This window comes from Heptranchias perlo, chromosome 30 (assembly GCF_035084215.1).
Source record: "Heptranchias perlo isolate sHepPer1 chromosome 30, sHepPer1.hap1, whole genome shotgun sequence".
NCBI classification, from domain to species: Eukaryota; Metazoa; Chordata; class Chondrichthyes; order Hexanchiformes; family Hexanchidae; genus Heptranchias; species Heptranchias perlo.
Window position 1 is genome coordinate 6,358,148 of NC_090354.1, and position 17,946 is coordinate 6,376,093.

The window sequence follows — 17,946 nt, forward strand, 5'->3', positions numbered from 1 at the left end:
CACCAAAATCCATTACATTTGCACAGGACTAGTGTTGGAATAAACACACACATCCATCCCTCCCTGATTGATTCTTCCCCTTGCTAGCTCAGTGACATTAAAGCCAACTGTAGTACGCCCACTGACAACCTGACTGAGATCAGCTGTAAAATTAAGCACAGTTCCAATAGTGTCAGCTGTGGGTCAGTTGGTAGCATTCTTGCCTCTGAGTCAGAAAGCTGTGGGTTCAAGTCCCACTCTCAGAGACATGAGCACATGATTCCAGCTGACATGTCAGTGCAGAGCTGAGGGAATGCTGTCCTTTGGATGAGATGTTAAACTGAGGCCCTGTCTGCCCTCTCAGGTGGAATTAAAAGATCCCAGGGCATTCACTTTGAAGACAAGTAGGGGAGTTCTCCCTGTTGTACTGACCAATATTTATTCCTCAACCAACATCACTATGCAGATTATCTGGTCATTTATCACATTGCTGTTTATGGGATCTTGCTGTGCGCAAATAGGCTGCCGTGTTTCCTACAGTACAACAGCGATCACACTTCAAAACTATTTGGCTGTGAAGTGCTTTGGGATGTCCTGAGGTCGTGAAAGTTACTATATAAATGCAAAGTTCTTTCTTTCTTTAATTCATGACAAAAGTGCGATCGCCCTCCTAGAGTCCCTGATTGGAGGGGGAACAGATGGGATGGGCTTGTGTTGAATGTCACACATGACAATAACCAAAGGTCAAGTCAACCTGCAGAGCAGAATTAGCACCATCGGGAAGAAATTGGAAAAAAAAAGTTTGTGGAAACAATTACCGACTAACAATTATCGATGCGCCTGACATCCTGATCTTTGCTTGGGAAACTCTTTACACTTCATTATGCGTCCTTTCCAGAACTGCAGTTATCCATCATTTGTTTTATTTCTGGGTGTTTTCTGAGTAAGGTTGGCAAAAAACTGAATTTAGCTAAAGGTTTAACGCAAGAAACTGTCAATGTTTTTAAAACGTTAGATTCATCTCTTCTGCCACTTCTAACAACAAGCAGCCAGCGCATTACTCAACAACCCACGAGGGTATTCACTGCCAGTTGAAGATGGATGCTTCGATACACCATATTAAACAAAACATCTGTTCTCTTGCTTCCCTCCCCACGATGTTCGCCTCTCCCCTTCTCCCTCCATCCCCTCCCAAGGCATTGACTCATGTTGGATTCAGTTGTACGGAGGTCAAACTCTCTCCGGTATCCCAAATGGCCAATCTTCATCTGTGAGTCTTGCCGGTGAGGGACAGGGTTCATTTTTTGTTTTTGTTTTTGCACTTGGGTAGTAACTGGCCGCCCGGTAGAGCACATAAAGAAAAATCAGAGAGGGAAGTCCGTCGCCTGTAATGGAGCTCGCCAAATTTTCGGCCCATTTTAATCACTCCGAGACTGGAAGGTTGGCTGCAGTCAGAGGGGTACTGTGGTGACGGGCAGAAGTCTCACCGGGGCAATGACACACTCAATCCCACTACAGCGGAAAATCTAACCTTATGCATCAAACAGAACTGCTTGATTGGGAAAGGGTTGAATATTGTAATTTTCTTTCTAGCCTGTCGACTGCATATTCTTGGCATTGGAGAAGGCGCAGAGGAGATCTACCAGAAGGAAATAAGGGAATCAGAAACTTCAGTTATGTGGAGAGACTGGACAAACTGGAGTTGTTCTCCTCAGAGCAGAGAAGGTTAAGGAGAGATTTAATTGAGGTGTTCAAAATTAAAAGGAGTTTTGATAAGATAAGTAAGGAGAAGCTGTTACCACTGGCAGGCTGGGTCAGTAACCAGAGGATGCAGATTTAAGATAATTGGCAAAAGAACCAGACGGGAGACGAGGAGAATTTTTTTTACACAGCAAATTGTTATGATCTGGAATGCACAGCCTGATAGGGTGGTGTTAGCAGATTCAATAGTAACTTTCAAAAGGGAATGGGATAAATATGTGAAAAGGATGAAATTGCGGGGCTATGGGGAAAAAGCAGGGGAGTGGGACTAATTGGATAGCTCTTTCAAAGAGCCGGCACAGGCACGATGGGCTGAATGGCCTCCTTCTGTGCTGTCAGATTCTATGATTCAAAAGATGGACATTCTCTCAAGCTGGTAAAGAAGGTCCTCTCAAATGCTGCTGCTCTCATAGTAATGACAATGTAATGTCTTTTAGTGATCAATGAAGATTTCTAATGGCCATTCTTAATGAATAACCAATTACATTTTATGCTGCTGAGTACATGATAAAACAATGTGATGCGAAGTAACTCATCCAGTGGAGCCCAAAGAAAGCATTTAACAAATTAAGTGCGTGTTTCACCATCATCCCGTAAATTACGGGCAGATCCAGGGAAACTCGTGTCATCCTATGGCTAAGTGTCCCTTCAGCTCACGCATAGAAGGAGCTTGTACAGTGTAAACCCGCAGCGGACAGTAATTGGGTGCTACGCTCGCCTGATTTGCCTGGTTCTGGTGGCAGTGGGACCCTCCTTTTCACTCGGGGTTGCCAAACCCTCCAGGATTGCCCTGGAGTCTCCAGGGATTAAAGGTTAATCTCCAGGACACTGCTGCGAGCAACATCCGGAGAAAAATCATAGGGGCAATAAAAAAAATTGTGTGGTGATTTTCATTTTCTTTGAACACTTTTATTGATTAGTTTTTAAAAATATTGGAAATGGGGGGGGGGGGGAGAAAAAGACTGAAAAGTCAAGAATCACCCAGTCGGGTGACGAAGAGTCTGTTTGCTTTCCCATCGGTGTGGGAAGGCGGGGCACCGCGAGGATGGACAGGTCGGGTGACCAATGGCGGGGCGGTTGGAGGCCATGCGATGAGATCTCCAGGAATACGTCCAAGCAGGGTTGGCGACACTAGGACATATCAGGCAACTTGGGGCCCCTTCCTGGATGCTAACTTAACATGATCACCCTCAGCAATGCCCCTACAAAAGGGAAACCAAACAATATAGCCAGAGCAGTAGAGAGAAGCTCCCAGCCTCTGAACTCCAGAGGGCTGTAACCCTGCACAGGACACTCATTGCCCACCTCCCCCTTGCACAAAGCACACCTGCCCAACAGCACGCAGTCCACCAACACACTCAATATCCATCTGTACGATATCAGTGTACAAAGTACAGACTGACCACAATGCTTTCAAGAGGGAGCTGGACCGGTTCTTGACTGGGGCAGAGATCATAGAATCATAGAAGTTACAACATGGAAACAGGCCCTTCGGCCCAACATGTCCATGTCGCCCAGTTTATACCACTAAGCTAGTCCCAATTTCCTGCACTTGGCCCATATCCCTCTATACCCATCTTACCCATGTAACTGTCCAAATGCTTTTTAAAAGACAAAATTGTACCCGCCTCTACTACTGCCTCTGGCAGCTCATTCCAGACACTCACCACCCTTTGAGTGAAAAAATTGCCCCTCTGAACCCTTTTGTATCTCTCCCCTCTCACCTTAAATCTATGCCCCCTCGTTATAGACTCCCCTACCTTTGGGAAAAGATTTTGACTATCTACCTTATCTATGCCCCTCATTATTTTATAAACTTCTATAAGATCACCCCTTAACATCCTACTCTCCAGGGAAAAAGTCCCAGTCTGTCTAACCTCTCCCTATAAGTCAAACCATCAAGTCCCGGTAGCATCATATAGAAGGTAAGTGTCTTTATAGGTAACACTTGGTCCATGTGATCTCGTTGGACTGGTTTTAGTCGCCTGAGGGGGTCAGAGAGAAATTTTTCAGAGTATTTTTTCCCTTATTGGCCCTGGGTTTTTTTGCCTCTCCCAGGAGATTGCATGGCTGCGGGAGTGGGTGGAAGTGTTTATGCAGCTTGATGGACCAGCTGGCCTTTTCCTACCCATTAATTTCGTATGTTCGTAATGCAAGCTGACTGAACCCGGTGTGTGAAAACGTGATGATGCTAAAAAGAAACCACTGACCATAATTTGGGTTCCGTTGTCTGGCAGAGTGTCGATGGCAAGACTGGCCCCCACTAGATCCTGGCTCAAACGGTCCCCTTCAGCCTCCAGCATTTTGACAGAGTCCATATTGACAGGCGAGCTACGCTTCCAGCGCTGGCGTTTCAGACTCACACCGACCGTGCTTGCATTCGGCAGCTGGTAAGTGAAATCTGTTAAATGAACAGAGTGATTAGCAAAGGAGAGGATGGCTCAGTTGGCATTGCAGGAGTTCCCGTCTTCTGCAGGACAGCCAGCTTTATAAATTAATGTAGGAAGAGCTTCCTATGGAAACTCATTCCCAAATGAAGGCTAAGCCAACATGAAATATGTTAATGCTAATCCTAGCTGCTTTTAACTACTGATTTTTCTTTTTAAATTACGTAGAATTACATAAACCAAAATTTTCTAAAATATGGCTTGTGTCACGGATCATTACGTGCATTTTATTATCTAAGTACTAATGGAGTGTCAGCTGAGATTTTTAGGACCCAAAACAGATTGCAGACGTCAGGACTGACTTCACTGAGGTCTTTCTACAGCCCCCACGAGATCCGGTAATAATATTGCAGCTAATAATCTCTTTGTTTTGCAAGCTGGCTGAATAATGTTTGATGTTGTTGAGAATTTTTTTGTTGTGGGAGGGGTGAGAATTATCTTTACATCGAGTCTACAGCACAGAAACAGGCCATTCAGCCCAACTGGTCTATGCTGGTGTTTATGCTCCACATGAGCCTCCTCCCACGTTACTTCATCTCACCCCATCACCCTATCCTTCTATTCCTTTCTCACTCATGTGTTTATCCAGCTTCCCCTTAGATGCATCTATGCTATTCGGCTCAACTACTCCATGTGGTAGTAATTTCCACATTCTAACCACCCTCTGGTTGTTCTGATGACAAGATTCCCCTTTATTCTTTGAACTGTGGACATGCCTTGTTTTGTTTTTTTGGTGCATTTCGTGTTCAGGGTGGTGAGGAGAGTTACTGCTGGGAAATAAGAACACACGCTGATACAAGCATCTAGTGTCACGAAAATTGTGGCAGCAACTTTTGTACTTTGTATTTACAAAAGTAGATAGAGAAACTATTTCCTCTGATGGGGGAATCCAGAACAAGGAGGCACATAATCTTAAAATGAGAGCTCGGCCAATTATGAGTGAAATCAGGAAGCACTTTTTCACACAGAGAGTGGAAATTTGCAATTCTTTCCCCCAAGAGGCTGTGGATTTTGGGGGTCAATTGAATGTTTCAAGACTGAAATAGACAGCTTTTTATTAGGTAAGGGTATCAAGGGATATGGATCAAAGGCGGGTAAATGGAGTTGAGGTACAGATCAGCCATGATCTAACTGAAAGGTGGAACAAGCTGGAGGGACTGAATGGCCTACTCCTATTCCTATGTTCCTAGGTCATTGTGCACTCTGATGTTCTAACATACACTGCCTCAGCAGTTGTCTGAGGTTGGGTTTGGTGAAGGGGAGATCCCTCAGCAGTCGTCTGAGGTTGGGATTGGTGAAGGGGAGATCCCTCAGCAGTCGTCTGAGGTTGGGATTGGTGAAGGGGAGATCCCTCAGCAGTTGTCTGAGGTTGGGTTTGGTGAAGGGGAGATCCCTCAGCAGTCGTCTGAGGTTGGGTTTGGTGAAGGGGAGGATCCCTCAGCAGTCGTCTGAGGTTGGGTTTGGTGAAGGGGAGATCCCTCAGCAGTCGTCTGAGGTTGGGTTTGGTGAAGGGGAGATCCCTCAGCAGTTGTCTGAGGTTGGGTTTGGTGAAGGGGAGATCCCTCAGCAGTTGTCTGAGGTTGGGTTTGGTGAAGGGGAGGATCCCTCAGCAGTCGTCTGAGGTTGGGTTTGGTGAAGGGGAGATCCCTCAGCAATTGTCTGAGGTTGGGTTTGGTGATGGGGAGATAGAATCATAGAATCATAGAAGTTTACAACATGGAAACAGGCCCTTCGGCCCAATATGTCCATGTTGCCAAGTTTATACCACTAAGCTAGTCCCAATTGCCTGCACTTGGCCCATATCCCTCTATACCCATCTTACTCAGCAGTTGTCGAAGGTTGAGTTTGGTGAAGGGGAGATTCCTCAGCAGTTGCCTGAGGTTGGGTTTGGTGACTGAAAGATCCTTTTCTCATATCTATCCTTCATGCACTGGCCTCGCAGAGAGGCAAGAGCAGCTCCTATGTTCTTCATTCATTTTCTTCTTTCTGCCTCGGTTTGCAGCAGCTGCCACTGGATATTGAGAATAAATCAGATCTCCTCCCCACTCCACCCCCACCAACCTTACATCACCACCAGCCATAGCAACTCAAGACATCAGGAATGAAACTGCATAGCCATTTTGTCACTGGCAGGAAATACATCATACGTCATTCCCCCGTCATTAGCATGTCATTTGAATACACCCGTCCGTCATCTGACTGACATACTTCATGCCCGCAATCGCTTCCAGCACTAAATCCTGGAAGTGACGGCAGGCTGCAGGGAGGAGGCAGTACAGCTCTCTTCCAGGGACAGTAGTGTAGTCACTATGGTACTGGACTAATAATCCAGAGAATATTAGTTCAAATTCCACCACGGCAGTTGGAGAATTTAGGGCAGGAACATAGGAACAGGAGTAGGGGGAGGCCATTCAGCCCCTCGAACCTGTTCCGCCAATTCGATTAGATCGTGGTTGATCTGTATCTTAACTCTATTTTCTTGGGCACCCAGAAAATGAGGAGCACTGCGAATCAGGAGCACCGATCTCTGATCTGCACTCCCGTCGCCTGAGACTCCAGGTCAGGAGTGGAGTCTTGCAAAATCTACCTTAATATTCTTGCTGCTCTTCAAAGACAGAGGCTTCTATACTTAACTCATGTAGGAACGGGCTGCGGTACTCAATGGGTTACAGTCCTTAATATTCTTTCCAGAAATCCATTCTGGATTGAATTATGGGTTGTACTTACAAGCAGGAACGTAGGAGCATTAAGAACAGGCCCCTCGAGCCTGTTCCACCATTCAATTAGATCATGGCTGATCTGTATCTTAACTCCATTTACTCACCTTGGTTCCATAATCCCTTAACATCCTTTCCTAACAAAAAATATCAATCTCAGTTTTGAAATTTTCAATTGACCCCCAGCCTCTATTGGGGGAGAGAGTTCCAGATAGTGAAGATTTCCAAATGTGTTAGGTAAGGGTATTAAGAAATTATGGAACCAATGCGGGTAAATGGAGTTAAGATACAGATCAGCCATCATCTAATTTAAATTCAGTTTTTTTAAAAGTGACCACAAAGATGTTGGATTATTGTAAAAACCCAACTGGTTCACTAATTTCCTTTAGGGAAGGAAACCTGCCGTCCTTACCCATTCTGGGCTTATGTGTGACTCCAGTCCCCACACCAACATGGTTGACTCTTAAACTGCCCTCTGAAGTGGCCTGACCAGCCACTCAATCAAGGGCAACTAGGGATGGGCAATAAATGCCAGCCTTGCCAGCGATGCCCACATCCTGTGGAGTCACCCCATCAATTCCAGAGGGAGATCGGCCCTTCTGATTCCAGGTGATCCCACTTCCAGCACACAGTCTGCTTTAGACTGCAATTCCGGCTCTGGATCAGCACCTGGGAAAATGCTGCACCATTGCCAAAATTGTAGTAGAAAACTCCCAATGCAAGTCCCAGTGCAATGTTTGGCTCAGTGCTGCATCCTGAGCTCAGAGAATGTCTGGAGTTATGCTCCTGCTTTTCGGTAAGCTTAGAATCACGATCAATGTTTGTAGGGATATTCAGCATTGTTCAATGGCAAACTATCATTCACTGTTCACTTCCCGTTTATCAGATTCAGATTTCAGAGGAAATATCACTTCAAACATTAGCTGTTTGTTGCAGCTATTTAGTTTGTTCTAAGGTACGAGACCATATCCGAAGTAAAAACTCAGTGACACAAGAACTGTCACAACGTACGCTGCAATTTCAGATCCGGTCAATATCAAGCAGCAAGGATTACGAGAGGATGGAATCAGGCAGAACATGCTCAGCTCTACACTGAAGGTGATATTTTGTTTCTCTTATGGAATCAAAGACCAATTGCCCAAATACTGCAGAAATTAATAAATCAAATTCAAGGTGGTAGGTGCAATCAACTTTGCTTAGAATCAGAGACTGATACAGCACAGAAGGAGGCCATTCGACCCATCATGCCTGTGCCGGCTCTCTGAAAGAGCTATCAATTTGTTCCATTCCCCTGCTCTTTCCCCATAGCCCTGCAAATCTTTTCCCCTTCAAGTATTTATCCAATTCCTTTTTGGGAGTTATTATTGAATCTGCTTCCACCGCCCTTTCAGGCAGCGCATTCCAGATCATAACAACTCGCTTCTTGATTTTTAAAATTTTTCTCAGGATGTGGCAACGCTAGAAGGCCACATTTATTGCGCATCCCCAGTTGCCCCGAGAAGGTGGTGATGGGCCTACTATTTGAACTGCTACAGTCTTTGTGGTGAAGGTATTCGGTAGGGAACTCCAGGACCATTGGTCCAGCAACGATATATGTCCAAGCCAGGATGGTGTGTGACTTGGAGGGGAACTTGGAAGCGATGGTGTTCCAACAACATTGCTGCTGTTGTCTTTCTTGGTGGTAGAGGGAGGTACTGGTGAACTAACGTTGGTGAATTTTCATGCAGTTTGGATCTATTAGTGTTAACAAGTGCAATTGTAAAGAATCTTACAACACCAGGTTATAGTCCAACAATTTTATTTGAAAATTTTTCAAATAAAATTGTTGGACTATAACCTGGTGTTGTAAGATTCGTTACAATTGTCAACCCCAGTCCATCACCGGCATCTCCACATCTTAACAAGTGCAAGCCAGCCTTTGAGGGCCCATGTGTGATAATGTTGGCACACGATGGGGAGAAGCGACAAAAAGATTGTAATCCGGTTGTAGATGGTCCGACAAAGATTCTGTGAATCCTTGACCCAATTTTATATTTAAAAATTAAAAAAAAAAAAAACGAGTACTACAAAACTGTCCCACTTTCAGAACTCCATCACACGAGGGGCGATTCTGTGTCTGGTGGGGAGTGTCTCAGGGAATCCTCGGCGTGCAGCCCATGGCCTGCTGCCCATTGATCCAGCGATTGTAGCGGGGAGCGGCACCCACAGGGAGCTCATTTTGGGAAGTCGCGGGCTGGCGGCCTGTGACCTTTCACCCATTGATCCAGCGCTCCTAAGCGGGGAGCGGCACCCACAGAGAGTGCATCTCGGGAAATTGTGGGTACCCAGCCAACGTTTTTAATTCATTTCAAGGTGAGCTGCCTGCTCGGAGTACCACATCACACAAGCAGCTTCCCTTATGCCGGGTTGTGGCTCAGTGACAGCACTCTTGCCCTCTAAGTCAGAAAATTGTGGGTTCAAGTTTGAGGACGTAATCTCGGCAGACACTCCAGTGCAAGTACTGAAGAAGTACTGCACTGTTGGAGGTGCTGAGGGAAAAACTGGATAAGGGTCCGTTCTGAGTGATGGTAGCCCACCCCGCACCGAGCAGCACGTGAAATTCATGTTGCCTGCTACTTACCCTGAAATCTCCGTGCAGCAAGCGCAGCCCTCGCTGCTGAGAGGCTGCACGGAGAATGAGGAAGTTGAAAATGGGGCGTGGACAGCGCACGTCATCAGCTGCCTGCACTACTTAAAGGTGCAGGCACATTTCTAATGGCAGATACACAGCCAAGGAGGAGAAGGGAGAACGGCATCTCGAGTAGCTGCACCAGCAAGAGAGCGGGCACCAAGATTCTCGGATGATGTTCTGGTGGAAGGGGTGGACCAGAGGAGGGCAGCATTGTACCCGTAGGGTGGCCGGAGACCGTCTAGACTTATGCTGTGTAGGCATTGGCAGGCCGTGGCACAGGAGGTGAATGCGAGGAGCATTGCAGCACGCACGTGGGTTCAGGGCCGCAAGAAATTTAATGACTTGATACGAGTGGTCAAGGTGAGTGAATGCAAGTGTCCTACCAACTGCACCAATACTCCATGCACGACACCTCCCGTCACCCACCCACCCACCAACAAACACTGCCCATCCATACGCAATGCTGCATCTCACACGCACATAATGCCACACAACCACCACTCAAGTCACACAAACTAGCAGCTATTCGACCATGACAGGCACATCACCCACACATTATGCAGGACACTCACTGACACACTGTCCTCTGTCTTGCAGGAGAAGGTGGCGCATAACACCCACCAGCAGGAGGGACCTGAGGCTGGGCGGGCACGTCTGCATGTCCTCACCCCCATAGAGGAGACGGTGCTCAGGATCATTGGGCGGGCCGTCGCTGCAGCCGTTACAACGTGCCGCGCTGGAGGTCCCAGTCAAGGGGGTCTCTGCATATCGAGTGATCCTTCTACCTTTTCCCCATCTCCCTCCTCCCATAATCTTTTCTGACTCATGTGCTGCACATGCTGCCAGCACACACCTCTTACTTGCTCCTCTCCCCGCTCCACAACTCAACCTGTTTCCCTTTGTCAAGAACACGTGGCGACACCCGAGGAGGAGGAGGAGGAGGAGGGGGAGGAGGGGGAGGAGGAGGAGGAGGGGGAGGAGGAGGACACTGAAGGCACACCGTCACTAGATCTGACACTTGCTTCCACCAGCGCAGAGACTGACACTGTGCGTCCTTTAGAGGTTAGGTTAGAGGAGGGATCGGATACCACAGGAGCCAACTCGCCGGAGGGCGAGGTCGCTCACTAGTTCTGCTGCAGAGGAGTCAGATGAGGACTTCGATGGGCCAGGCTACAGAAGACGTCTGATGGGTGTACACCAACAAATGCTTGGGGCACTGGAAAGCCTGCCAGAAATCCTGTGCATAATGAGAAGGGGCATGGAGGAGTCCAGCTCCAACTTGGCGCAGGGCTTTGCGCAGAGCTTGGAGCCCATCTTTTCCAACATGGAACGGGTGGTCACCTCCATCAGCGCACCCGTGGAACCCACCATGATGCAGCGTCTGATGAATGATGTCACAGCATCCATTGCAGCACAAACATCTGCCATCCAAAGTCTGACTGCTGCATTGGAAGCTCAGACTGCTGCTATCATGGCTCTGGGGACCACTGTGGAACGGGGCATCCAGGGCATCACAGCACTCCAGCAATCCGTTCTCCAGCCGATCACCAGGAGTGCTGAGGCGCCGCTCTGGGAGAGTGGCAGTGGCGCCATGGCATTCGGACCTGCTGTCCTCTCTCAGGACGACAGCATTCCTGCTCCCACCCCTACCACTCTACCAGTGCCCCTGTTGTTGCCTCTCGGCCAGCCAGGCCAGACTGCTGCAGCCCATGCTAAGATGGTGCAGTCTGAAGCCGGGCCCTCCAGGCCCAGAGCTGCTCGAGGTTGTCCTCCAAGGCCATCTAGACGTTCCTCCATTGAAAGCCGGCAGCCTTCCACCTCCCATGCTCCAGCCACTGGGGAAGCACCTTGTAGGAGCACTAGGATAGGTAAAGACACACGGACAACAGGCACTAAGGGAATGCACAAGGGTGAATAGTTCTGTTATGTTTGCATATTTTCATTTATTACTCCATAAATGAGAGTTTGATTTTGCATTTGGTGGTGGTTTTTATTTATGCAATGAGCTGAGAGGGACACCAATGTGTAATCTGATGGAGGGCGATTTGATTGTCTTGTGGGAGGGGAAAGGTGGGGAATGTAGGACTGTTGGTGAGTTGGGGGATGTAGTTCCAATTATTGATAGTGGGCACGGATCAGGTGAGCACGCAGAGCCCTTGTGGTTCCTGCTGCACCCTTGCGTCCTCCTCCACTTCCTCTTCCGGCTCCACCTCCTCCTCCTGCTCCTCCTCAGCCTCTTCCTCCTCCTGCACCTCCGCCTCTTCCTCCTCAGCCTCCTCCTCCTCAACCTCAGCCTCCTCCTCCTTGCTCAGGATCTTCTGCAGTCATTGGCGGCAAAGGCTGATCCCTCAAAATGGCGAGGTTGTGCAGCATGCAGCAGACCACCACGAATCTGCCCACCCACTCAGGGGAGTACTGCAGGGCTCCTCCAGGCCGGCCTAGGCAGCGGAAACATTGTTTGAAGAGGCCCATGGTGTGCTCCACGATGTTGCGTGTGGCAGCATGGCTCTCATTATAGGCCTGATGTGCACGTGTGTGTGGATTCCTGACCGGTGTCATGAGCCACGTCGAGAGGGGATGGCCCTTGTCACCCACTAGCCAGCCTTTGACTTGCCGAGTCAGATGAAAGATAACTGGCACGTTGGAGTGCTGCATGACGAAGGCATCGTGACTACTCCCAGGGTAGCGGGCATCGACCGCCAACATGCGATGTGTGTGGTTGCACATGTTGAGGAGTGGAAGCCCTTTCGGTTGACGAAGACGGCTGAGTTGATGTGCGGGGCACGCAGGGCAATATGTGTGCAGTCCATGGCACCCTGCACCGTGGGGAAGCCAGCAATGCGGGCGAACCCCCGTGCTCGCTCGTTCTGATTGTCCCTGTCGAGAGGGAAGGTGATGAACCTGTTCCTCATGTGGTACAGTGTGTCTGTGACTTCCCTTATGCAGCAGTGCACTGCATACTGCGAGGTGTTGCACATGTCGCCAGCAGAGGCCTGAAATGCTCCTGAGACATAGGAATTCAGCGTCACGGTGACCTTCACAGCCCCAGGCAATACTGTCCTCGCCCTGCTCTGAGGCTGCAGTTGTGGCCGCACCAGTTGACAGATCTCGGTGACGGCTTCCTTGGTGAACCTCAGGCGTCGGATGCAATCCTCCTCGGTCATGTTGAGATAAGAGAATTGATCCCTGAAGGCCCTTATTGGGTAGGGCCTCCTGCTCTGTGCCCTGCGCCTCCTCGTCCTCCGTCTCCTCGCAGCTTGACCCGCTAGGCGTGGCCTCTCTGCATGCTCCCAGTCATGTTCAATGCCCAACGGGAACCCTAGCAGACTGCCCATGGTTGGCAGGAATGTTGTTCCACCAGGGTTGTAGTTTCCCGACCCGTAAGGCAATACCTGCCAAAGCACTCTCAAAAGTAGTGTAGGAGCTCTGAATAAGAATGGGGAGCTTCAAAAAACACTCCTCCAGCAGCCAGAAGCAATAATCCAGCATCTAACCTGCAACACCTGCATGGCCCTTTAAATAGCGCCGGTGGGGGGTCCTTCAGGTACTGTTAGAAACGTTTAGATGGTCGGGGATAAGACCTTGCGTTGAGTTGAATGTTAAGGTCCAAAATTGTGTGTATCACTTTAAATCAGTGTTGCACACTGATTACAGCCATTTTCTCCCTACTTTACATGCTTCCAGCGTTCGGGTACGCGCTAACTCCTATACCAAGATGGCGTCTGGCGCACGTCACGCAGGAAATGTGCGTGTGCATCCAAGACGCCATCTTGGATGTCGGAGAGGCCGTGTAGCGGCGAAACAACGGGCGCTACACGGCCCAATTTAGCGCCCGCTGCCTTTTGGATGAGACGTTAAACCTCTCAGATTGTCATAAAAGATCCCATGGCACTATTTTGAAGAAGAGCAGGGGAGTTCTCCCCGGTGTCCTGGCCAATATTTATCCCACAATTAACATCACTAAAACAAATTATCTGGTCATTATCACACTGCTTTTTTGGGACCTTGCTGTGCGTAAATTGGCTGCCACGTTTCCTACATTACGACAGGGCTACAATCAAAAGTACTTCATTGGCTGTAAAGCACTTTAGGATGTCCTGAGGTCGTGAAAGGCTCTATATAAATGCAAGTCTTTCTTTTCTCCCCATTCAGAATGTGCTTTAAAGGCAAAAATGCAAACCCAGCACAAAAGCCGAGAAATGGCACCCGGTATTCACTGAAACATTTTTAATGAGGAGGAAAGAAAGAAAGAACTTGCATTGATATCGAGTGACCCCTGATGGACAGTGAGTGTGTGAGAGTGAGTGGTAGATGGGGGACAGGGTCACGCTTGTCTCAATGCCCTTAGTGGTCAATTAACCTGATGACCTTTGCTGTCTAGGCTCACACACCTGTGCAACTGTACTCCAGCATAAGTTAACACCTTTAGGAAGGAATGAGAGAAAACGGAAGGAGAAAAAACCCACCCAGAAAGATCAGGTCAGGAGAATGAACAACTACAACAACTTGCATTTTTATAGCGCCTTTAACGTTATAAAATGTCCCAAGGCGCTTCACAGGAGCGATTATCAAACAAAATTGGACATCGAGCCACATAAGGAGATACTAAGACAGGTGACCATCAGCTTGGTGAAAGAGGTAGGTTTTAAGGAGTATCTTAAATGAGGAAAGAGAGATAGAGAGGCAGAGAGGTTTAGGGAGGGAATTCCAGAGCTTAGGGCCTAGGTAGCTAAAGGCACGGCTGCCAATGGTGCAGCAATGAAAATCGGGGATGCACAGAGATCTCGGAGGGTTGTAGCGCTAGAGGAGGTTACAGAGATAGGAAGGCCATGGAGGGATTTGAAAACAAGGATGAAAATTTTAAAATCGAGGTGTCGCCAGACTGGGAGCCAATGTAGGTCAGCAAACACAGGTGAACGGGACTTGGTGCGAGTTAGGATATGGACAGCAGAGTTCATGATGCACATTTTCCCCAAGTAGATACTTATGGTGAATAGTCTCTCACATGATAGGACTGTACAGAAGTTCACGCCTGCTGTGTATAAAGGGTGCATCATCCGATTGCTCCCAACTGTTTACTTCAATAAAAACGGTTTTAAAAATGTTCAAAAAGGAAAGATGAAAGGTGAAGAATTGCCAGGCTCACTTGCCCATATGGCAAATCAAAACCTGCTTTGTGTAAAGAAATAATTTCCAACCTCATTACAGACAAGCATTGTGGGCAGCCAAATGATATTTAATTAAGGAATAATTAGTGATAAATGTTTTTTTTTTGCTAAGAAGAAATTGAAATGCTGTGTAACAGCAGAGTGATGGATGATCCCAACCCGATTCAGGAACGTTGGCCAATCAATCACAGCGGACTGCTGGAGTGTAAGCAGGTGCCTGACAGGATTCCAGAGAGTGCAGCATTTTTCATTCCGTCAAACTCAATCAAGCAGCCTGTCACAATTACAGTTTTTATAATTCATTAACCCTTTGGACTGCTTTGCAACAGCTGATTTCCATTAGAAAGGCATTTGAGGTCGCCTCGGTGACTCAGTTGCTAAGTAGACTGAGTATTGTGGAACTGAGCCATGCAAACCAGGAAGATCCCCTGGGGCAGAGATGGGGATCACTACAATTAACCTCCGAGCTGCGGAGGGAAGGGTTGCTGAAGGAATAATCAGCCAGTGTTCCTGTTCCTGATCGCTACTCACTATTGGAAAGTACAGGTGTATGGACATCAGATAAAGGCTAGGATTAGGGTCTCCTGTGATTCCTCCCATGGTCAAATAGTCCACCAACAATTACGGTCTAGACTTGCGCATGAAGAATGGTCAGATGAGTAAGATATTGGTTCATGGCATCTGGGGAACTGCACCCCATCAAGTGTCAGCGCCTTCAGGGGAGATGGGGAGGGGAATGGGGAATGAAAAGAAAGGCACTTGACTAGTTCAATTGAGAAATGTTATTGTTTAATTTAGATGTGTTGCATCTCCTCATAAAATGAAAGGGACAGGGAAGATCAGACACAAAGGTGGCAGTGTCACAATATTGGGTCAATGGCCATACTCAGACCCATGCTTCACTTGCCCCCTGTTTTATCAGAGTAGATAGGGAGAAATTGGTGGGAGGGTCGGTAACCAGAGGACACAGATTTAAAATATTTTAAAGATTTAAAAGGAACCGGGGGGGAGACGAGGGGAAATATTTTCACTCAGCGAGTTGTTATGATTTGGAATGCATTGCCTGGAAGCAGATTAAATAGTAACTTTCAAAAGGTAATTGGATATATAATTGAAAAGGAAACATTTGCAGAGCTATGGGGGATGAGTGGGGAAGTGAGACTAATTGGATAGCTCTTTCAAAGAGCTGGCACAATCACGAAGGGCCAAATGGTCTCCTTCTGTGCTGTAAGTTTCTATGATTCTGTGAGCTGCCTAAATCCTGATTTTAATGGCAAATTATATTCAGATTTGCTCTCTGATCCAACCTTTGTCAGGCAGTGGCTACTGGCTGAATTCTAAATCGGCAAATTGATGCAAAAATACAACCAGAATGAACTTAGGGGCTTATCTCGAGCCAGTGCTTATTCTGACATGTTGACGCACTGCCAGTTACATGGGCAGCAAGCTCACGACTTGAATCCATACAGATACTTTCCTCCTCCTCCTCCTTCCATTCACTGCATGCCTCACCCTGTACTATCTGCCAACCTGGTTTGATCACCAATGGAGCAGAATAAAAATAAATAAAAGTAGAGGAAAATATATGCAAAAGCATAAAAGTACCTGACATGTTGATGCACTGGTGGTTAGATGGTGAGTAATGAGCACCCCCCCAATGACTCAATTGATAAGTGTATCGTTTGGTTCAGTACAACACCATACAGGCTATGAAGGGTTCATCCTTGCCTGTGCTGAGTTAGGTGACCTCAGACAGGTAGCAGGTACTACAACTGGCCTCAGTGTCGATGGATTGGAGACCAGAAAAAAAAAGTAGCCAGGGTTTCCACTCCTGGTCGCCTTCCCCTAACACATGCTGGAAAATGCACATGCAAGGACAGATCAGGTTTAACTCATGTCACCCACAGTCAGGTAGCCTACCGCCACTCACTGCCCAGGCTCAGGTGAGAAGGATGACCAGTTGGGTGGGGTACTGGAGAGCTGCCGGCACCCATGGGACTCCACTCCATCGAGAATTGGCGTCTTCAGGAGAGGAGGGGAGAAAATTGGGTGAATAGATAAACATATTTAGCCTTGTTCAGCCCTAATGCATAACTAATTATATATTTGTATACTAATTCATCTTGGAGTTGCTGCGTGCCAATAGGGGCTCCATTAAGAATCATTCCTACATAATTTACCACCAGAGTCTCTGTTTTCAAGATTACGCAGAGGATTCATTTTTCTTGTTTATAAACAGACAGCCCAGTTCATGTACTGTATAAGTTTGGTTATTGTACTGTGTAAGTTTGGTCATTGTACTGTATCTTGCTGTGCCTTTTTGGTCCTGTATATTATTTTTTCTGTAAATAAATCTGACCTATCACAGTTTAACCTGTATGGTCTGGCCTGGCTGTGTGTTACTTTCTGTAGTCTGAGTTACTGGGAGAATCCGGTGAGATTCCACATATTCACAGGAAGTGTTTTACCCCAGTTCAGAGTTGATTGTTAAACCTGGGAATGCTAACCCATACTTGGCAGAGATTAAAGATGCAGGTTGTGGCTTGTGGAAAATGTAACCTAGCCGTGAACACAAGAGTGTGTTTGCAGAAAAGCCCAGCATATAACAGCCTGCTCCACACTGTAGCACAAAGCAGCAGACTTGGTAATCTTGGCTGAGGAGCTGTATAATTACAATTAAGCTACAAACCATGCAGTTGCCATGGTAACACAGTAAGTTATGCTTGATTCCCCCACCCCCCCCACAACCCCCATCACATTAATAGTCACATCGAAAATCTGGAAACCTATTTATCTGTTAATCACTGAGATTTATTTTCTCTCCCTTCACCCTTCCTCTGCTAAGGTGCTTTCTCACGCTACGGCGCAGATGCAAGAATACCCCGAATCTCTGATACCTCGTCAAGCGTCATTCTTCACGTGTGAGTGTCAGACCATTCGACCATGGGGGCTTCATAGCGGAGTCCGATCATCTCCGTCACCCGTACACTCGCCCTTTCCAGCAGGGGTCGCTGGATAATGATTAGGAGTGGAACCCCTTGTTATTTGTCCCACCTCCCCATCCCGGCCTTTCCTTACCCAAGGAGCAATGAAGCCAACGGACTGAGAAACTCTGCACACTTAGCCAATTTCAGCCCGGGTGGTAGTGGGAGGCACTAATGAATATTTCCCCCTGGACCTCTTGAGTGAACCATTTTCTAAAA

General features: G+C 47.5%; 1 protein-coding gene across 1 annotated transcript in view; it reads right to left on the reverse strand.

Annotated features, from left to right (window-relative positions):
• Positions 1–17,946, reverse strand: part of LOC137299854 (plexin domain-containing protein 1-like) — a 212,399-nt gene that overhangs the window by 151,429 nt on the left and 43,024 nt on the right. The window contains exon 2 of the mRNA XM_067968792.1: positions 3,951–4,141. Coding sequence (XP_067824893.1) covers positions 3,951–4,141 — 191 coding nt within the window. The remainder of the gene's footprint in view (positions 1–3,950; positions 4,142–17,946) is intronic.